The 23,893-nt window shown below is 39.5% G+C and overlaps 1 protein-coding gene across 1 annotated transcript; it reads right to left on the bottom strand.

Annotated features, from left to right (window-relative positions):
- Positions 1-1,455: 1,455 nt before the first annotated feature.
- sst3b (somatostatin receptor 3b) lies at positions 1,456-23,893 on the bottom strand. The gene is made up of 3 exons (XM_084714804.1): positions 23,717-23,893; positions 5,721-6,547; positions 1,456-3,587 (listed from the first exon to the last, which is right to left on the bottom strand). Exons 2-3 carry the CDS (start codon positions 6,480-6,482, stop codon positions 2,871-2,873), a joined length of 1,479 nt encoding a protein of 492 aa, XP_084570930.1. The 5' UTR covers positions 6,483-6,547; positions 23,717-23,893; the 3' UTR covers positions 1,456-2,870.

The following is a 23,893-nucleotide window of genomic DNA, read 5'->3' as shown; positions in this document are numbered from 1 at the left end:
CATAGTATATAACAACAGGTATGAAGCAGAGAAACCTTCATAAAAATGACACTTAACATGGGTGTTCAAAGGTGACAAAAGTTAAAATTTGTTTATCTTATGCTTCAGGGATACATATCTATCTTATGTGTTTTTTTTAAATCATTCATTGTCTTACTTTCTTTACTTCTACGCGTTTCCTTCATAATTTAAGAGGATTTAAAAAGTAATAAAAACAAAATTGTGTTCTACACAAGGTGTGTAGTTTTCTCAGTCATGTTTCAGTTTTGGTGAAATGTTGATTAACTAACACTGAAAATAGACTTTAAAGCTGCTTCTTCTTGAAACCAGTCTAGTCTGGCTCTATTTTAATGTGTTGATATTGCACATCTCGTGTAGTACGTTAAAGCAAGTTATTGTCAGTTTTAACCTAAAAGTGAGAAAAGAAATCCAGCGAGTGAGCTCCAGGTTCGCACAGTGCAGATGCTGTTACACAACAACTCAACAAAAGCACTAAACAACAGACTGTTTTTGGGCCGTTTTCAAAAGTCAAAGCAGTAAAAATTAAAAGTAAGTATATTTGACATTTTGCATTTCACAATGCGTCATTAAGCTGTGTTATCTCCCACTGGGATATGATTCATACAGTGCATTAGCCATTTCACAACAAGATCTTTGTTTTTTTTTAAAACATGACAGTAATAAATAAACATATTAGACTTATGATCTCTGACGTAGTAGATCACTGAGATCACATAGTCACTGAAGCCCCCACCTCTCAAATATACAGGCTTACGTCAATCTTTGCTAACTTTTTTAATTTAAAATCTGGGCTTTTGACAGTTTAAGACCATACCATGCCAGTTTGGAAAAAGGGACTCCCTAAAAACATTTTGCCTGGTCCATCTTAATGACAATATATTTTACCACTATTTATTTGTACATACACCAATCAGGCATAACATTATGACCACTGACAGGTGAAGTGAATAACACTGATTATCTCTTCATCATGGCACCTGTTAGTGGGTGGGATATATTAGGCAGCATGTGAACATTTTGTCCTCAAAGTTGATGTGTTAGAAGCAAGAAAAATGGTCAAGTGTAAGGATTTGAGCGAGTTTGACAAGGGCCAAATTGTGATGGCTAGATGACTGGGTCAGAGCGTCTCCAAAACTGCAGCTCTTGGGTGTTCCCGGTCTGCAGTGGTCAGTATCTATCAAAAGTGGTCCAAGGAAGGAACAGTGGAGAACTGGCGACAGGGTCATGGGCGGCCATGGCTCACTGATACACATGGGGGGCGAAGGCTGGCCCGTGTGGTTCGATTCAACAGACGAGCTACTGTTGCTCAAATTTCTGAAGAAGTTAATGCTGGTTCTGATAGACAGTACACAGTGCATCACAGTTTGTTGTGTATGGAGCCGCATAGCTGCAGACCAGTCAGGGTGTCCATGCTGACCCGTGCACTGCTGAAAATGTGAGTATCAAAACTGGACCAGTGAGCAATGGAAGAAGGTGGCCTGGTCTGATGAATCACATTTTCTTTTACATCACACGGATGGCTGGGTGCGTGTGTGTCGCTTACCTGGGGAACACATGGCACCAGGATGGACTATGGGAAGAAGGCAAGCCGGCGGAGGCAGTGTGATGCTTTGAGCAATGTTCTGCTGGGAAACCCTGGGTCCTGTAATCCATGTGGATGTTACTTTGACACATACCACCTACCTAAGCATTGTTGCAGACCATGTACACCCTTTCATGGAAATGGTATTCGCTAATGGCTGTGGCCTCTTTCAGCAGGATAATGCGCCGTGCCACAAAGCAAAAATGCTTCAGGAATGGTTTGAGGAGCACAACAATGAGTTTGAGGCATTGACATGGCCTCCAAGGTCCCCAGATCTCAGTCCAATTGAGCATCTGTGGAATGTGCTGGACAAACAAGTCTGATCCATGGATCCCCCACCTCGCAACTTACAGGACTTAAAGGATCTGCTGCTAACATGTTGGTGCCAGATACCACAGCACACCTTCAGTGGTCTAGTGGAGTCCATGCCTCGATGGGTCAGGGCTGTTTTGGCAGCAAAAGTGGGACCAACACAGTATTGGGCAGGTGGTCGTAATGTTATGCCTGATTGGTGTATTTCCAGTAAAATGTCACAGTGTTCATTTTGAGAATTTATCAACATCAAGTAAAATCTGCAGGGAGGTCCAGTCACAGTCACACACACATCGGGCATGCAGCACTCACTCACTGTGTGAGGGCTCAGTCACGCACATGCAAATTAAGGGACATGGCCACAAATTTACATCCGTTATTCGCGTCCGGTTGAAACGGTCACTTGCCTGCATTTGCATATGTGTGAGGCACCGCAGTCGGGTGAAATACTGTCGAGTTTTTAGGGAGTCCCTAAGGAAAAAAAGTCTCACTCTCGAAATCAAGAGTGAGAAATTGAAACAAAAACATCAAGAGCAAACAAAAAACTGCTTCTGCATGTCTTACACTATTTTTTTTAATAACACCTGCATACTGTATTTCATAATACTTACATTTTCCCAGGCATCGTTCTTTAGATATTTAAAATCCCTCTTTCCACCATCCAAGTTTTGCTTGGTTAACATTATGGCTGCTTTTGTAAACGTTACATTATTTTTACATTCTCATACCATGGTAGAAACAATTGCATTGATATTTGCAGACTGTTATATCAGGCAGATTGGTAATTCCACCATGAAAAACAGATCAGACCCCAACTTCAGCAATTTGCACGTGTAACACTGAGCCTGTAATATGTTATCAATATTCGTTTATAATATTTACAGCCATTGCAAATATCTGAGAGGACACTTTAAATGGCATGTACCAAGATCCAGTGAGAACATGTCAGCATCTGTCACAGATAGCTGATTTCAAGCACAGAATGTTTGTCTGGGAGTTCTTCAGGTTGTGGCCTGCCGTTTCTACTTTTACTGGCCATAGAGGACACTTCCTCAGCAGGATCAGAGACTGGGCTTTTCCCAGCCAGTTCTCCACGTTTGGCACTATGACCGGAGTGCTCCGGCTCATCCTTCCCCCTCTGCGCCACCTGTGTCCTTGAGCCCTCCGTTACTCCACTGTGGTTTCCATTTTGTGACGTTTTGCACATTTCGCTCATTTGTATGGCTCCCTCTATTCCATTGATTTCCTCCTCTTCTTCTTTTTCCCCACAATCTTTCCTCTGGATGTTGATGACTCCTTCACTTTTTTGTGCTTGAAGCACGATGCCACCCCACTCCTCCGTTGGTCGCTGTACCTCGGTGCCGGTGTTCTTCACTCTGCGTGAAGCGCCACACAGGGCCTTCCTGAAGCCTCTCTTGAAGTTGTCAGACAGAAATCCGTACAGAATGGGGTTGGCGCAGCTGTTGGCATATGACAGCACAACGACAAAATAGTAGAGCCCTCTGAAGTCCCCAGGCAGGACCATCAGGAGGTTGACGATATTCAGAGCGTAGAATGGTAGCCAGCAAAGGACAAACACTGCCACCACGACCACCACCATCCTGGTGATTTTACGCTCTGACTTCCTGCGCCGGGAGGACGTAGCCTGCGCCCGTTTTCCAACACTGCGCACCTTTGACAGAAAAGATAAAGAACAATTACCTCTTATTTAAAGCTGCTGGAAAAGTAGTTTTAAAGAGTAAAAATGCATATATGATATCAAGATTTAGTCTCTCATTAGGCAGCCAAAAAGATCGACGTGAAAATATGTCAGAATTATTAGAAAATCTAGTTCTAAAAACAGCAGAGGGTCAGCAGCAACATATTTTTTGTCATCTTAAAAAATATCCACTTAACAAAAATCCTCTGGGGTAAAATGACTGGTTTTTCGAAGCAGTGTTGGTGACTAGAGAAAGTAAAGACAGCAGCTTCACTTTCCCATCAAAAAAAGTTGTTTTACACAAAATAAATCAGCGACTTCTTTATGAATGGCACATGGAATTAATTGTCTAATATTCATAATAAATATTAGAGCACATGCACGCTTGATTTAGGAAAATGAACAAAATCTTAAATGAGGAATGATAAATTTGGATTAAAATTAATTTCTAAAGCTATTTACATTTTGCTACTATGTACGAGACCTTAAATGACATACTTATTGTGGATTTGAGTTTCTAAAGGCTTTAAATGCTCACTGGTGAAGGGTGAGCTCACCAAAATAAAAATAAAAAATCTCAATTAATATCTTGCCATTTTGTCTGCCTGAGATTTCTGCTGCTATCACAATACAAACTTTGTACCTGAGAAATAGTCTTTATTGAAAATATTGACAGTGATGTCAGTGGATTATCTAGAGCAAGAACGACATTATTCCTGGAAAAATACTTCGTGGTTTTTGTAATTTTTCAGTACTTGAGAATAAATAGAACAAAGAAACCTGTTTACCTTGTTAACCCTGTGTATCATGCCGCCTTTCCTACTTTTTTCGTTTATCATATGAACTATAACATACCATTTATGACATGAAATATAGAAAAGATATGACTTAACACATACATACATAGAACGCTATCTGCATGGTAAGATATTGCCACTGGTTAGTGATAAAAAAAAAATTGTTTTTTTTTTGTGATTTGGGATCTTTAAAAATTAAAAGGAGTTGTAGAGCAACACATTTTTTAATTGAGAACATCAATGCAACTTTATGCTTTAAAAAGTGAAAGTGTGTTTCTGAGGGTAATAAAAGGGTTGTAGCAGTTTTTGTCCTATGTTGTTTGTGGAGAATTTCTCTTTTTTCTTCCCAGAGAATCATAACATATTAACTCTGGCACATAGCGTGCTTCTCCAATTAGTTCTGTGCAAATATTGCTTCACTACAAGTGCCCTCCAGCATCATTAGCAATATCAACAGAGAACGTCCAATTATAAAGGCTGTTAGTGTGTGCCGATGTGATTCTGCAGTTTGTGATGAAAGCTGTATTTGGAGGGATTTCTTGGTGAATTTTTTTGCAACATCTTTGACTAAAAATAATGTATTGCAAAGTAATTGTGAAGTGGGAGAATTCATTTAGGGCATGGTTGGTTTTGGAAATAAAAGTACAATTTATTTTTCCGGAAGGCATGACTCAGCTGGAGCGTTCGTAGAGCTTCGATGGGCATGAAACTCTCCTGGTGGAATCATTAACACAAAAGACTAGAAAAATGCTAAATAAGATTTTTTTAAAAAGTAGAAGTCTTTTTAGGTCTACATACAAACTTCAGGTTGAAGACATTTCGGCAGGAAACATCTACTCACTAAGCTTAACTTTTACTTTTGGATTCTGGGTCAACAAACTCGACAGAAACAAAATAAAACTCACCTAAAATGTCTTGGCTTGTCTTTCCACTGCTCCAACAATCACTAACTCTGGTTTCTTAGTCAAAATAAACTCTTAATTCGCTGCACTAGGTGTGAAAATATTCTGGCTGCACACGCTGCTTCTCAGGAGAAAGACAAGCCAAAATGTTTTTGGTGAGTTTTGGTGAGCGTGTTCACATTCAGAACTTTTGAAAAACCTTGAAAAATCATTTTTATGGATCCACGCTAGCGACAGTTCTGGACAGGGGCATTACGTTTTTGGGTTGTCCCATTGGAAATGCGATATCTCAAACGCTTTGAGGGAATTTCTTCAAACTACAAATAGTAAGATAGGATCCAGGTTGAAAAATATTTAAGTTACACTTAAACAAAAGATGTGTGCATGTAATACTGTAAATGCTCTACCTTGATGACGATCAGCAGGTAGCACAAGCAGATGACCAGCAGGGGGCAGAAGAAGCCCACGGTGCAAGTGTACACGATAAAAGACGTCTTCCACACTTCTGCCGGCTCGGGCCACACGATGCTGCAGTTCCCGTCGTCCTTCAGCACATCTGCAAACACCACCACCGGCAGCACCACCACGAAGGACCCCGCCCAAACCGTGGCACTGATGGCCTTGGCTACGCGGGGGCGCCGCCACCAGAAGGAGCGGATGGGGTGCACCACGGCCAGGTAGCGGTCCACTGACATCACAGTCAAGCAGAAGATGCTGGTGAACTGGTTGATGGCGTCCACTGTCATGACCACACGGCACATCAGGGAGCCAAACGGCCAAGAGAGCAGAGCGTTCTGCACCGCCAAGAAGGGCAGGCCCAGCATGAAGAGCTCGTCCGCAATGGCTAAGTTGAGGATGTAGATGTTGGTGACAGACTCGTTCTTGGTGTAGTTGACAATAACGTGGATGACCAGAGTGTTGCCCACGAGGCCAACAACACACACGACCCCATAGATAAGAGGGATGAAGATTCCTGCCAGGCCGGGAAGCGGTCCAGGTGCAGCTGTGGTGGAGTTCTGGTGGGTGGTGTTTAAGAGGAAGGAGCCGTCACTCGGGGCGGAGTTGAGGAGCAGCTCAGAAGGAGTGGAGAGGAGCAGGAAACTGGAGTGAGGAATGGACGTAGCTGTAGGAGCCTCCAGAGGCAGCTGAGAGGCCTGGATGAGCTCCATGGAGGCGTTAAGGAAAATGAGGCAACAGAAGTGGGTAAGATCCCGTCAGTGACATGTCAAGTGGTCTGAAAGGAAAAGAAAAGCTTGTTAATTTAGCTTATTTCATACACAAAGACAATCTAAAGTGCTTTGCAGTGGTATTTTGACATTTTCAGAAATACACTTTATACCCAAGATTTAGATGAGGAGATTGATATTTTTCTATCTGTGCAAAAAGTGCTACAAGAATGAGTCCTAAAACCCAGAAACTTTCTAGTTCCCTTGTCTTAATGTCAGTAGGGTTTTTTGAATGGGTTTTTCATTATTTGTCTGAAATAAGGTCTTTGGTTAACACCTGCTTACAGGGACAGTGAATCCACAAACTGTGTTGTGAGCAGTTTCATTCAGGAACTACTTTCTCTCTACAGCAGAATCTACTGGAACTACTTTCCTACATGAAACTGCTCACAGATTCTGTGGATTATCTTGAGTAAACGGGACATGAGTTTTTTGGAAAGAGACACTGTAAGACGCTACATTTCTGCGGCAGATACCTCCAAAACTTGGACACTCACACCAAAACTATTTAAATGGATAAATAGCACTACAGGCCAGAGGAAAAATAAGTATTTTTGATTTTGAAGTGAACTGTCCCTCTCATGTTTTGTTCTGCGACATGACTAAATGAGACTACATTAGTTGTTGGGGACATTAATCGTCTTCACACCGAACACTAGTCACTCAGTGGGGGTGATGATGAGTCAAGTGACCGTGGTGTAGTACATTTATAGCCTAGTGTTAGCTTTAACTTCTGGCCATTGCCTTTAAACTTCAAAGATCATGTGTGTAATCAAGTGGTGTTTGTTTGTTAAGTTTATTGAGCTGAATGAAACACGTATCATAAACTTTTGTTTGCCTCAGAGTTTGTTTTCTGCACTAATCCATAATCCAATGGAAAAATCCCACTGGAATTTAATGGAGGGAACCAGAGTGATGCTGACTTCCAGACTGGCCTACAAAAATAGGTTGTTGTTGTTTCCGCAATAAAGTATTCATACACAAAATACTAAGAGACACAAAGAAAACAAATACTACAAAATTCTGAGCTTAATGAACTTAAAATAAATAATAACAATCAATAAAACCTGTATATTTATGTTCCAAGAGAAAAGATTAGTTGATTGCACTAAATTTCCATATCATTTTTTTTTACAGTGCTATATTTACATTTTCTGAGGCAAAGTTTAAGTGAGTAGCTCAACCAGTTCAAAGGAAGCAGAATTAAATTTTTGATGTTTTATTTAAATTATTTAAATGAAAGTTCTGTGTAGCTGCTATAATACATACATAAAATATTGCACAAAGTACATAATATTATAACCAGTTATAACAGATCTTTACAAACTCACAGCAAAAATGTAAATATGTGCATTTATCAAAATGTCTGTTTAAAAACTACCACAGTGTGAGTGCATGATTTTAAAAGTTTGGTCCAATCTCAGACAAGTGGCTCGTGGAATACTAAACTACTAATCAGCGTAACATTACTCCTTCCGTCACAACAAAAACAAGCCTGCACCGGAACAAAAACACAACACATTTAGTTCCATTAGTGCAAGACTTGTTTATGAAGCCATCGTGGCTTCTTAATAACCACGGCGCCGCACACAGGCACACCCTCATCCCTCACAGCAATAGCCAATAATTGGTGTTCTGTTAAGGACAAAATGCACTGACCTATGGAGAAAAAAATAACCTTGACTTAAATACATTAATGTGGATGTGAGGATGATGAGAAGAGGGAAAAGAGGAAGGCAGAATCATTTAGAGTGCTGCAGGATAAAGGCAGGAATTTTGAAGGAAAAATAACATCAACAAACATCAGGGAATATTATACAATTAATTCAGTTACAGTTCAGTTACAAGTGTGATTTTTATATTTTTCCCCCTCATGCAGTATATATTCTAATATCACAGCAAACATAAATGGAACAAAGTAGAAATCTGATATCTTTAAAGGTCAGCTAAGGAAGAAAATGAAATCTTGATGCACATGAATCCTCCATTTTTCCTGTGAGATATACAGTATATATATTTTCTTTCTAGCAGAGGTCAGGGCCTCAATTACTATCTGTAAATGCCAGAGGACAGTATACGCTGTGCAGGCGTGAGATGACCAGAGCTGCTTAATCCTTAAAAATATATGAGCACACACACTCACATAATCTAGTAAATATAGAATATTAGTTTTATCAGGTGAAGCAATTTGGTAGGGTTTTGTCTGTTGTATTTTGGCAAACATCACTGCTAAATCTCACTATGAAACCGGGTGTAATGGTAAAAAAATATTACCTTTTTTTACTGCTTTATTTTCTCTTTTTTCTACGCACCTTAGAAGTAGGTAAAGTTGTGCCACAAGTCCCTAGTCTGCTTCTGCAGGATTATGAATGTGGCCATGCAAACAATTCAGTATGGAACTACCTATAATGTACTTGTTCTTGTGACATTTTCGGCAGATACATTTTCTGTTGGTGTTTTGGTGAGTTTTTGTTGCGTTCATTACCTGCTCAGTCTGAAATGTAAATAATGTTAAGGATGGCCAGTTTTGACCATCTAACTGACTACTGACAATGTATATGTTATTATTGTGAAATAAAGCCCGACAGGATGATGCAGGACCCCGATGAGTCTTGAATCATCCTTAAGGGGTTTATTTCACAATTATTACCTGATCACTGTACATTATCCTGCTTATTATACAGGTACTTACCTCCAGAAAAAAAAAAAAAAAGATTTGACACAAAATACTAATTTTAAGATTCTATTGATCCTATGATCAAAACTGTGTCGTCAGCAATGGTCTGTTATAGAGAAATAACAGACCAGAGGATGCTGTGATTGACCAATCAGAATCGAGTATTTAACAAAGTCGTGTAATAAAGTGAGCTAATTCCTGAGCATTTTCAGTCAAATAAAAAACACGTCACACAGGTTTTTTCTTGTGTGTCTTAATGCGGGATCAAATGAAAAAGAGTTTTACGTTATTTCATTTTCACTTTATTAAATTAGTTTGAGTTGAACAAATACATTTCATTAAGTTGTGTAGTTATTTTATTTTAGCTGCTTTTGATAAAAACATATTTGGAGTTAAAGAATTTATTTTTTATTTTAGCTGTATTTGATAAAAATTGGTTGGACTATCTCAATGAAATTTTACCGCATAGATGTACTTAGTTTCAGTCGGGTCTCATTTATTGGATGGATATCCTGCCCACAATTTAATTGAGTTCATCCGAGTGTCTCAAACTCAAAGCGCTGCCTGAGCATTTCAAACCGCCATATTGATTCAGTGATATAGGAGTGTTTTGAGCTTTTAAATCCTGAAATTAATTTAGATCAAGGAAAAATATGACGTTTGACAACCAGGTACATTTCCTTCAAACATTAACTAATATTCCAATCAAAGTCAACTGTAGTGGAGCACTACAGCCAATTTAACCATCCCTTTTCATGTAAGTACTCTATAGAAAGTACTCAGAATGAATCACTATTATCACAGAGTGAAGGTGGTTGCAACACGCAGCATGCAGTTTTCACACTCTGTATCAAACGGCCCACCGCTTTGTATAAACTGTGTGATCCAGACACAGAAAATATACTAACAAGGTTGATAGAATCTTGTATAGCAGATGAATGAATTAATCCTTTCATTCATGCTTCATACGTTTAAAGGTGAACAGCCCACAGATATTTGTTTGTGCATATCACTGGAATCCCTCTAAAAGGTTCATAACCTTATCATGCATTATATATGACTCTTTGGACTGTGTTATCTGTGTAAATACTATTCTAATCCAACCTTTTGACTAGTACAGTGATATGTGGGATGTTCAATTCATGAGAATACAACTGATATCAGGGCTGGACGAAATGGTCAGTAAAATGACTGAGAGAATAGAGGCAAATAAAAAAAAAACAGCTGGAAAGTCTGGTAAGTTTAGATAATTATATCACTTTTCTATAATGCAATCTTTCAATATCTAGTCTCTTATAACGATATTGATATAAAATGAATATATTGCCTAGCCCTAACTGATATACATTATTTTATTACTACAATTTATGAATAGAAATTATTTAAAAATCATATAAAAACTATATGTTTGAGTATACACTGCCTATTCATAGCTAAAGTTAATTCTTTTTTAACATTCATATTTATATACCATAAACTGAATTGAAAACTATATGTTAAACAACATGTTTGCAATGAAAATACAGAAAAAAAACATTAAAACATCATTGTAACATTAAGAAAATAAATAAGAAAAGACAAGCATAAGAAAATACAATCTGCACATGATAAATCTAAAGATGCAAAGCAAGGTATAGATCTCCGTGGATCATAAATCATAGCAATATAAACCTAGCAGAAAGAGATACAGGTTTATCACAAAAAGACCTGTATTCAAGTATAATATTGAGGGGGGGATTACCACCTTTAACACACAGAGAGCAAGACATTTACATCTTTCTATAAATCATGTGATTACAGTTACATTAGACGGCTTTTTACAAAAAACTGTAGAGCAAAACATTTGTTGCTAAATCTCCTGTGGAAGACTTCACACATCAGAGAGCTCACATAATCACACAAACACTCTTTGTGATGTGCTCCTGATTTCCAGGTTGTGCAGCACGACGACCTGCCATTCTAATCTCTGACACGCACAATGAAAACAGACAGACAATCTGTCCTCCCAGAAGGCATCACCTCTTTTGTCTGCTGTTCTATGGTCGGCCCTAAGAAAACCTACCAGGGCGAAATGTTGCTATGGCGATCAAGAGGTCAAGACAAGGCCCGCAGGGCTCTGCACAGAGCAGATGAAAGAGACAAACAAGAGGCGCACAATAAATGCTGATTGAAGAGCCAGTGCTTTACATTCGCATACAAAGGGAACACTGACATTTACTGAACGCTATATGTGAATGTACATGTGTGTGATATATGTCTGGTGCGTATGCAGATTGTTCCCTCTGAACATCTAGGATTTTAGTATTTAAGGATTGAAGTCAGTTAAACAGTTTACTCTCATCAAAAATCTAAATCTACAGTATCAGTATATAGGGCTATGATGATAACCACATTACTGTAATACTGCAGTCGTGTAATAACAGGGTTGAGGTCACCATCGAAAGTTTTATTTTGTAGGGTCAATCTTACATTACTCCGTTGGGCAATGTGTTTGAGATCAGTGGCACGTGCAGTCTTAAAACCGTGTGCACCATTTTCCAGATTTAACGACATCTGACGGCGTGCAATCGGATTTGAGATGTGTTTCCTCTCATTTGATGGGTGCGTCACTGCTTCATTGAAATGCCGTTGCAGTGCAGTGCGCTTAACTACAATATAAGATGCTCAACACAGCACCGTTTCTGTTCAGATAACCATTTTGCTACGTTTTCTCAGGACTGGCACAAGAAGTCAGGAACACAGCTTCTGATTCGTCGACAGACAGTGACTTTCAACACTGAAATGGATAATCACAGAAGATATTCAGTGTTGGATTCATCGTTATGGATTTATTTTACAAAGTCTCTTAAAAAAATCAAAGAGTCTAAAAGGGATACAACATAGACTTATAATAGAACTAGACAGGACATTGCTGCTCAGCCTTGCCACCATTTTTTCCCAGTGGCCAATCGCTGTATGCGGCAAAAAAATCCCCACCAGCCCTAAAAACGTTTTCACCCATACGCCACCATTATAAAAGAGACACCTGTAAAACAATTGACAGGACACCTCGAACTGCAAACAAGGCCAGTTATGGCACTTTCTCTTCTCTTCAGGAAACACTACTGTGCGTAAATTAAGTAAAATCCAACCATAGTAAATAAGATTAATCTGTCCTAATTAACAGAATAGTGCTAAAAGAGAGACATTTAATATTGTGGAAAAGGTTCATTCAAAGAATTCTTTTTTTGAGTGTGTTTGAAGGCTTGTAAACAATGGGATAAGTCAGACAAAGACTTTTACATCATGATTTTGAAGTGGAGTTTAATTATTAAGTAGCTGGCAACGTCTAAGCCCTTCATTTCACAAGTATTTGCCAGTTAAACACAAGCATGACTCCAAATCAGTGCTGATGTTATAAGGTCAATGTGGTGTTTACAGATTGTTGCACTGCCTGGAAATGACCTGCCTGTTAATTCGGGTAATGATGACATATGTAGACTATGTTGAATCTTAAACATTTTGAGTGTCTACATTTTCACTCAAAATTCCCCACCAGTCCAAAAAGCATTTTCACCCATTGACCACCACTATGAGAGACGTCTGTAAAACTATTGCCAGGACACCTTGAACTGCAAACAAGGCCAGTTATGGTACTTTCTCTTATGAATGTTTGTTTCATTGTGTTTTTATGTTTTTGAAAGTTTCATTAAGGCCATTTAAAAACCTGTGACCTCATCACAATGTCAAGTCTATGGGCCAATCAGGAACTTGTGGACAGAGACAAGGGAGGAAACACCACTGTGCATATTCATTGGACCGTACAACCAGGAAGTAAATCAGAACTTTTGGCTCATGCATCAAGCATGCAACTCTCATTGGACTGAACAGGCACAATCTTTGTATACTCTATGTAGTTCCTTATAATACTAATACTATATATTACTATGCTACTCTCATGACAGTATCTTTCAATAAATACCAATAAAACATTTGACCAGTTGCAGTAAACTCCCATCCAGTGAGAACATTCTGCTTTTTTGCCAGGGTTAGAAATAATCCATACAGCCTCAAGTATTACGCCATTTAGATAAGACAAAAAGTTCTACAGTCTTGGTTAAACCTGTTCATATACATACACCGATCAGGCATAACATTATGACCGCCTGCCCAATATTGTATTGGTCCCCCTATTGCTGTCAAAACAGCCCTGACCCGTCGAGGCATGGACTCCACTAGACCCCTGAAGGTGTGCTGTGGTATCTGGCACCAAGATGTTAGCAGCAGATCCTTTAAGTTCTGTAAGTTGTGAGTTGGGGCCTCCGTGGACTGGACTTGTTTGTCCAGCACCTTTCTATCAGAACCAGCATTAACTTCTTGAGAATTTTGAGCAATAGTAGCTCGTCTGTTGGATCGGACCACACGGGCCAGCCTTTGCTCCCCATGTGTATCAGTGAGCCTCGGCTGCCCATGACCCTGTCGCCGGTTCTCCACTGTTCCTTCCTTGGAACACTTTTGGTACTGACTAGATACTGACCACTGCAGACTGGGAACACCCAACAAGAGCTGCAGTTTTGGAGACACTCTGACCCAGTCGTCTGGCCATCACACGTTGGCCCTTGTCAAACTCACTCAAATTCTTACACTTGACCATTTTTCTTGCTTCTAACACATCAACTTTAAGGACAGAATGTTCACTTGCTGCCTAATATATCCCACCCACTAACAGGTGCCATGATGAAGAGATAATCAGTGTTACTAACTTTACCTGTCAGTGGTCATAATGTTATGCCTGATCGGTGTATACTCCAGTGACTCCCTCCTTTTAGTTAGTCTTGCATAACCAAAGCTAAACCTAAAATACTAAGAAAACTAGCATCACACTAAATTACAAAACTGGTTAAAAAGGGAGCAGACAGAGTGGGAGTTGTTATTCTTCAGAAAAATGACACTAAAGAGAACAATCTGTACAATGTGGGTGTTTCTGAAGGTGTAGGAGGGAAAAATTTAAGCTAACAGCCGATCTAATGGATGTCTCACATTTTCAAAGGACAGCTTATGCTCTAGAATTCTGCTAAACAAGATTACATGACCTTAAAGCTGCACCACAAAAAGAGTGGAAGCTCAGGTAAACTGGTTGTAAACTACCTGCCCAACACCAAAGTGAGAGACTTGCTAGTAAACATAGTGAAACATTTAGCAACAGATTTTTTTCAGGAGTTAGCGGACACTAAAGCAGAGCTAAAGCAAGAGTGAATACATAATGAAGGCAACGGCATTCTTCTTACATCTCACTGGCCAAACTATCAAATCACGGACTGTACGGCTCACACCGCAAGAGCAAACGTTTGAAAATGACTTCAGGCTGGATTGAAAGAGTGGGACGATAATTATCCAGGGTGTCGTGACCTTTTGCTAAAGTAAAGGATCTGCATAATTATTCCACCACTGACTGTGGGTTAAATTTTGACAAAATGACAACCCAATTCAGGCAGGAAAGATACGAATGCTCTACTTAAGTTCGACAACTTAACACTTCAACTGTTATTTTCTCGTCTCAAAACTCACTCTGTGTGTATGTGTGCTCACAGTGTGCTTGCTTATCACTCTGTAAAAGCTAAGTGTGCCTGTATTGACATCACTGGACGCCATAGATGAAAATCAATTTCTTCACCATTGATTCATATGTTCATTATGTTCTAAACACTCACTGTGCATGACATTGTAGAATACACTACTTCCACGGCCTGCTCTTTCTTACTCGTAACTCCAAAGCACCACTGGAAGATGACAATGGCAATGTTTGAACACAATGAACGGATCAATAGTGGACACAAATCAAACAGGGGGGTCTTGGGGTGTACTCCCACGAGATTTTGAGTATCGGGCATTTTATTCCCTGCATTCTGGCAACTTTTTAATGCATTTAAAGTCCTCTGCTACTCTGAACATTAATATAAAAGATATAAAGAGAAAAGCACAGTTGGATCAGTTACATTAACAATTCAGACATTAGATCATAGAAATTCTGCAAAATGTTTGATCTGCCAAAATAAATAAACTCTGGGCTTCTGCCCTTGTACTTGTTCAGAGTCCACCATTGGTGACAGAAAATACAGCAAACTGCAGAGTTTTCCTTGTATTCATTCCCACTGAGACTGATTGACTAAAGGTATTTGTTGGAGTTGGAGTCTCCACAACCAGGGCAACAATGACGTTGAGTGACAGACAGCTTACCTGTGATTCTGATTTAATACTTTTAATTAAACTGTTTTGGTTTGGTGGAGTTCACAGCAGGATTATTCTCTCTGCAGAGGTAACGCAATTTCTGGTAAGCGGCAGCGTGAATGGCGTGGTCAGTCCATGCATGCCGCCCATCACCTGTCAGTTTGTCAGTTTGCACAAATAGAATACTTCCCTAGTAACCAACTAAGATAGCAACCACTAGCCAATCATAGACTCGGAAATGACAGCGTTGTTAGCAGAGGCCTCTGCGTAGTTTCGTATTTATTCCCCTCTGCAGAGGTCCACACTTGCCACAAAGACCCTCCACACCACCGACACTGGACACACCATGAACTGAACTTTATGCATTAAGGGCTTTTCAGCTCATTTTCAACGAGAGGTGAGTGGACAGGTAGGGAGGTCACACAGGCAGACCGACAGCAGGCACAATCCCATTTGTAGATGCTAGCCTGTTAATTAGCCACTGAGATGTTTAACCCAGGAGTGACCTGGTTGACACACTTCGCTTTTAGTTTTATTACTGTACGCTATGTTGCTTCTTCATTGAATCCACAGTTTCTTCTGTGTTGCAGCAAAACACCTTATTTCTTGCATGCAAAAATGTGAACAATGTCCACTTTTGTCCTAAAAAGACCAAAACTCTCAGCATATGGCTTGACAAACATTTTAGCGCCGCAGTGGTCAAAAACCCTACCTGTCCTGTATTGTACAGGACAGGTAGCAACCCTGGACATTATGCAAAGCACTAATGGCTGCTGTCCCTCCTTAGCTGCCTGTTTTGCAAGAAACACTTCAGCAATAAATACGCCGCTAGCTGTTGTCACATGTCATACTTGTGGCTACCACTTATGTCAAGCCTGCTGAGCTACCGTGCGTATGTTGAGCATTAACAGGTCACACTGTAGAGGTAAACCTCTCATACAGGAGCACAAACACATTTTAGCAGATGGATTTTCTGAAAGCAGTCAGCGCTGTTATCCTGACAGTATTGTTGACTGTGCGTTGAGAGGCCTCTTCATGATTATATGGTTCATACTGAGGGGTGAAGAGCTGCTTCCTCCACGCTGAAAACTCTATTGATGCCTGTATAATAACATCATAATTATTGGAGCAACAGCTCAGTACAATCAACTTGCTGGTGTGATCGAGAGGCAACAAGGTCACCATTAAAACAAATGCCTGCCTCGTAAATATTTATATATCAGTCATGCCGATTGCTCAAATAGCCAGTTATTATTATTACCTTCAGTAATGAGTGCATTTTAGTCCATTTCCATTGTTTCTTTTATACTCTCTCTCGATGGTAATTAAAAGTTGGTACCTTTTGGAGACCTTTTTTGACATTGAGAATGAATTTGCATAACATTTTAGCAAACATTTTGTCACAGTTAAGTGCTTTTCCGCCTTCAGTGTTAATTTAACTGAGCTGCAATTAATACTGAGCCTGGAGGAGTGTGCATAAAAAAAGAGATCTCTCAACTTTTACTCAAACTGCTACACAGTGATAACTCTCACACACTTGCCTGATAAACCGTATCTGATGTTACACGACAAAAGACCACCACCTGCACGCATTACTAACGCTAAAACACACACACACACACACAAAGCATTGACGCAGTGGAGCCTGAAACACACTCAGAAAGCAGGTTTAACAAACTCTGAGCCTAATCCTGAACTCTCAGCTGACTGAGCCTGAGATGGGAAACTCTGAGTTTTCGGTTCTCAGAGCAGCTGATCAGAAGTATGTTCACCCTGAGCGAAGCACATGCATGAGAACCATGATCAGTGGAGTACCGATGTCATGATTCACCATGGCAACAGGTAAACAAAAGGAGAAGCCTCCAGTTTAATCCAGTGGAGGAAGAAATATGAATGTGTGCCGATGTGGATCATGACATTTGTCACCACCATCATCATCATCATGTTATAAATAACAGCTGCAAATTACAAAACATTTCTGGTCTGCGTAAACTATAGATCATTCAGAATGTAGCGACACATGTATTGACCCAAAGAAGGTCACACAGATCTCACCTGTCTTAAAGTGCCTTCATTGGTTGCCTGTCAGTTTTAGAATTGATTTTAAGATCCTTTTATTGGTGTTCAAATCACTCAGTTGACTAGCGCCTGAAAACTTGTCAGAAACGCTGTTAATGTAACCCGAAACACCAGGTGGTTTATTACACAGAAGCATCTGGGAAGGCGTCCGTAGAAACTGTATGGAAAAGGGCGGGCACTTTCAAACGATACTTGGCAGGTGATTAGATGACACAGGCTAACTTATACCAATCAGATAAACTCAACAAACCAAAGCCAAAGCTGGCCAGAAGAAGAGCAAAAACATCTCTTCCATCGATTAGAGCCCTCAGTGACGTTCTTCACCTTTCTTTCAATGAAGAAATACTCTCAAGTTTTGATGTAACTGATGCTCTCCCTGTGTCTACACTAACCTCTTCAGGAGCTGCCATTATTTGTTCGAGACAAGTCGTTTCCATGGACGCTTCTCGCTGTCGGCGCACCTAACACCAGGCCCGTAGCTGCCACTAGTCCGTCCGAGAACACTGATTGGCTCGCACCACCTCTGGTGTGGACACAAACTGATAACTTGGAGCCTGGCAAGATGGATTCCAATTTGAACTTGTGATCTCATGAATCCAGCTGCCTCGCAAGGTAACTTTTAATGAACACTCCCTCCAGATTATTCAGGTCATCTGGCATCAGGCTTTCAGTTTTCTTCAGGGAAAGACAAAGAACTACTGGGAGGCAGCATTTTATTTTTATTCACTCTCCTCTAATGTGCTACACTGGTCTCCATGTGCTACCATGTCTTTTATTCCCAGTTTTCTCATTTCCCATCTATTTTCAACAATTAATTGCTTAATTGATTATTCATTGACTGATTGATTAATAATTTTCTTAGAAAACATTTAACAATTTTGTGATGTCAGCTTCTCAAATGTGAATATTTTCTGGTTTCTTTATTCCTCTGTGACAGTTAACTGAATGTCTTTGGGTTGTGGAGAAAGCAAGACATCTGAGGACGTGATCTTTGGTTTTGGGAAACTGTGATCAACATTTTTCACAATTTTATGACATTTTATGAACCAAACAACTAATCAATTCATTGAGAAAATAATCAACAGATGAATAGCTCATAGAAATAATCATTAATTGCAGCCCACATATTTTTTATTGCATTGTTAAGCACTTTGTATTGCAATTTTGCACAAATGGTGCTATATAAATAAACTTTGATTTATTGATCTTTCTCACAGTTAGTGAGTAAAACAAAGAGGCTAGTAGAGGTCAGTGTGCATTGCTTTGAATGTGGTTTTAGAAATGTTATTTCTATGTGAAAAAGCATCACAAACATGACATCACAGAAGTACCGCCTTTACAAAGACATGGCACCACACACACACACACACACACAACAGAACATTAAGCAGCATTTTGTCCCTCAGCAGATGCCCTTTTCAGTAAGACAGTGGACTAATTATGTGTATGTACTGATCATTCAGCTGACAGATGATCGACAGCAATGTTTTCACTTTATAACAAGAAACTGTAAGTGGAAGAGAGATAACACCATCAGCTAATTGGCGATCCATCAGTCTTATTCCTCAGGGGGCGTCTACTTCCTCGGCTGCTGTTCAATTAACGGATCCGCGGGGCCGGATCGGGGTCTGCATCCCCACCACGCCGCTGCCTCTGCGCTTTTCATTACAAAGACTGACAAGAGCTCACAGATTAGCCTGAGTTTGATCAATACTCCTACAAGCTCGTCACACACACAGAGACGTGCAAACACACACACACACACACACACACACACACACACACACACACACACACACACACACGTTCGCAGGTTTTTGAATGTGGTTTGCCTTAAACACACCACACATTTGCATACACACACACACACACATAGATAAACGCAGAGAGGTGAGCTCACACACACACACACACACACACACACACAGTCAAATGAGTCATTTAGAGTGGAGTGAAGGATTAGAGGTAAAAAAAAGAACAAAGTGTGCGGAACCACAGAGAACATAACGTGGAATTTTACACTCTGAAAAATAAAAGTGCTAACTAGAACCATAAAGTGTTCTCCAGCTTGCTACCATAGGAGAACCCTTTTTGGTTGCTGATATAACTTTTTATAAAGGTTCTACTTGTCAGCAAGTTCTACCAAGAACCCAACATAAAGGATTATACTGAGAACCATCTGTGAAACGTTTCACCTAGAACCCCCCCATGAGAAGTTCTATAGAAAACCATTCTAAGGGTCTTAACAAGAAGCCCCTGGGGATTCTATTTATTTATATATAAAATGTTTTATCTAGAACCTACCCAAAGAGTTCTATTAAGAACCCTTTTATATTCTACATATTTTATCTAGAATACACTTGGGGTGTTGTACAGAGAACCTTTTTTATATATAAAGGGTTTTATCTAGAACCCACCCAGAGGGTTCTACTGAGAACCCTTGTATATTTCACGTATTTTGTCTAGAACACATGCAGGGGGTTCTACCAAGAACCTTTTTATATTCCAATGATTTTATCTAGAACATACCCAGGGGGTTCTTCTGAGAACCTTTGTATATTCCAAGGATTTTATCTAGAACACACCCAGGAGGTTCTTCTGAAAACCCTTGTATACTTCAAGGGTTTTGTCTAGAACATAGTCAGGGGGTTCTACAAAGAACCCTTTTATATTCTAAGGGTTTTATCTAGAGATCACACACCCACCAAGAACCATTTTATATATTGCTGCAAAGAACCCTCAAGGGACTCCTAACAAAAGGGTTGCTCTTTCTTCCAAAAAGGGTTCTTTGGATGAAACGTGTTCTTAATGGAACCTGTAGTTTTACAAAGAACCCTTGATAAACCTTTTCTTCAAAAAAGGGTTCTTCAGAAGCAAATAGTTCTGGGTGGAACCTCAGACCTTCAGGTAGAACCCTTTTGGAAGTCTTATTTCTAAGAGTGTAGGAAAGTAAATATGTTTGTATAAATAGTACATCATATTTTTCCATATCATATTTGTTCATCTTGACTTGAACTTGTTCTTTATATTTTTCTGTTTACTACGTTTCTTCGTGCCAAACACCACCACGGCAAAAATACTCAAAAATATGTGTAAACCTACTTGGCAGTGAACCTGACTCTGATGTTTGAGTGTGTTCATGTTGTGTTGTCATGTGATTTCACAGGTCTTCTAAACAAAATATTAGCTACAATTAACTCCTCTTCCCACACAGCGTGCAGCACACATGTAGTCCAAACAAATGCTTGTAATTACAGGCCAAATTGGCCAGATGAACAGAATAGAGTAAAAAGCCTTAAAAGCTACATTAGAGTGGATGTTTACCAATTAAATAAAAAGCTCCAGTGTTTTCCCCAGACAGACAGAGAGAGAGAGAGAGAGAGAAAGACAAAGAGAAAGACAGGTCAGGAGAGGTTACTTTCTTCATTTGTCTGTTATCCATTAATTCGAACAACAAGACCTCACTAACAGGTGCAAACACTTTCTTATCAGGAGAGAGTGTACGGCGTTTTTAGTCAATATTCAAAATTTATTTCATCATTTTACAGCCGTTTTTCATTTCCCCTCTATTTCTTCGTTTCCTCTCCTCGCTTTATCTCCTTCTTTTCTTTTCCCGGCAGCGTGGCAAAAGTTGTGAAGGCCACTCTAGAGGGCATTTATCATATTTCATCTACCATTCGGGTATCCAGGATGTTATTTTTGGTCTTCCCTCCTAGTTCTTCTCAACATTTATCTGATGCTTCAGAACAATTCAATGTGTACTTGCAAACAGTGATGGCAGAAATAATCTAATCTTTTTCAAGTAGAAACAGCAATACCAGAGTGTATAAATAATTTACTTAAGGAAATGTACAAAGGCATTTGCATTAAAATATACTTGAAGTATTACAAGTAAAAGTACTTGTTATGCAAATGGATCATTTGAGAACAATATACATAAGGGTTGCACAATTAGTCGAAATAATATTGAATGGCCAGTTGCAGAAGAAATTGCAGAAGATGCAGGATTTTTTTTTATAAAGGTAGAATGTGTGTCGTGCCGATAGATCCCTGACCTGCAAACTTTGTTCTCCACATTTTGGAAAATATGTTTGTTTGATCCAGAGCCGAACAAATGTCACATCATGATGATTTTACTAGATTTTTCTGTGAAAATTAAAATTGTCATGCAAAAGTGATCATTTCCACTGACAGTGAATTACGATACCCATCAAAATAATTGGAATATGGCTTTTTAAAAATTATTGATAGATTAAGTATAAGATCACTAATCACTAATGTTGTAGCTGGTTAAGGTGGAGCTTTCAGTTACTTTAGGTAGGCAGAGGGTAGACAGGGGACAGATACAACTGGGGTCGGTTACAACACGTCTTATTCCTCAGATACATGCTAGAGTGATGATACTGCACATGCTCAGTAAGACCCTTCCCCCACCAGGAAGACAGAGGACACATCAGCATCTGCTGCTGCATTTATTGAAATAAAACTTGTTTTGGAGGCATAAACGTAATTTCTTTCATGAGCTCTATTTTTTTCACACTGTCCAGATTTTTTTTGCATGAATTAATCATAACTTAATTTGTTTTAAACATTTTTATTGACTTTTTTTGTGACATCCTTAGCATGTGTTAAGGCCAATGTGTCTATAGCACATGATGTTCTGTTATACTAAGCAGCCATATGAAACTCTCCCCAATGCTGGGGTCAGTTGCAACATCTGACTTCTTTCTTTCAGATAAATATTGTAAATAATATGTCATGTTATTACCTTTAAATGATATGGGTAATCAGCAGATCAAGATTTGGTTGTTCTAGTCCAAACAGTCTCTGAGTAACTGAGGGAAATGCAAAAGATGCTGCAACTGTCCCCAGTCTCCCCTACTGCCAGGTGACTTAATCCATTATAAGACTGCAAAATAACTAATGACTAAAAGGTGTCAAAATGAATGTGGTGGAGTGAAATGTACACTTCTTGCCATCAAAATGTAGTGGATTAGAGGTGTAAAGTGACATAAAATATAAAAAAAAATACTCTTTACCTCATTACATTCACCGCTGCTTGCCACCCCTCATTAGAAGTAATGGCCTCAGACTGGACACTTGGCTGTGAGCTGTTCAACCTAATAGTGATCTTTTTCATGCAGAGGTTCAGGTATCCAGAATTTCGCAAGAAAGAAAAATCTGAATATTGGACCAGGGAACCCCCTCAGATTTCGCTCAGGAACCACTCTCTCATTCTCCAGCTCCTCATCTGCTCTCCTCATATTTTCCAGAAACCTGGCATCACCAGACCAGTTCGCAAATGTGAATTTCAAAAAAAAAAACAAAAAAAAACAAAAAAACAAAGAACTCGCCTGTTTCCCTGACTGATTTCTCAGTAGTAAAATCGTGGCCTCCTGAGCAGTGGAGCACCAAACCTGTGACTTTACATCTTCCATTAAAATAGCGCAGCCCACCAACAACGACCGAGGCGGCAATAATATGATGTTTATATCAAAAATCCATTTATCTTTATGGATTATAATAATGCCGAATTGACAAGAAGACTATTTATGTTTGATGTCTTTCGTCTTGTGCTTCTTGGTTTATTTTCTTGTACATACGCTTGATGAATTGTTAATATTTTATAATTCTTCAAGGGAGTTTGGTGTGATATTTCCGAACAGCGCCGGGAGTTAAATTGAAACTAACAGTTTCAACAGGATCAAATGTCATGCCGGACCTCCCACTTGCATGTCGTTAATCTCGCATATGCCAGAACTAAATTATGCTTTTCGTGCTTTTACGGCATTGCATATCAGGGTGTATTTGTCAGCGTGTGTGCGAGAGAAACAGAGAATGTGCTGTTGGCGTTATCATAAGTTATCCCACCGATACAAAACAATACCGGACAATGTCCTGCATTGTGTGGCTGAGATGATCACCAATAAAATGACAAAGAACATAAAGATCCTTAAACTGAGATAGTGATATTTAAATTCCTATTTGAATACATTCACTATTCAGGCTGTTTCACTTGAGCTCCTCTGTTTCTGATAAATCAGCGGCAGGAGGAGATTATTTTACTAAGTAGACAAACTTATCAAAACCCATTGTATTTGATCTTCAGTGGACAGTGAGACAGTTAAATATGGAAATATGGACAGAAAACGCAACAGAGCCAGCGATCACATTAAAAAAAACAAAACGAAAAAAAAAAACAAAACAAACTTACCACAGTCCAGTGTCTTTGGTGATGTTGTGTCAGAGCTGCATCAGTAAGAGTCCAAATTAGGTTAAATTCACTGAAATCTGATTTGTGAACTGTCGCGTTACAGAGCTGCGTCTGTGCGCACAGAGAGCTGAGAGAAAAGCCTCCACCCCCAGTTACACACACACACACACACACACA

Source organism: Lutjanus erythropterus, chromosome 3 (genome assembly GCF_056507025.1).
Source record: "Lutjanus erythropterus isolate fLutEry1 chromosome 3, fLutEry1.hap2, whole genome shotgun sequence".
In the NCBI taxonomy this organism is placed as follows: domain Eukaryota; kingdom Metazoa; phylum Chordata; class Actinopteri; order Lutjaniformes; family Lutjanidae; genus Lutjanus; species Lutjanus erythropterus.
This window is presented reverse-complemented; position numbering and strand designations above follow the sequence as displayed.

Coding starts and splice junctions, on each gene's coding strand:
- sst3b (XM_084714804.1), bottom strand. CDS start 6,482: ATGGAGCTCATCCAGGCCTCTCAGCTGCCTCTGGAGGCTCCTACAGCT. Junction 3,588..5,720: donor ACCTGCTGATCGTCATCAAG/GTAGAGCATTTA, acceptor TTTCTGTCAAAG/GTGCGCAGTGTTGGAAAACG.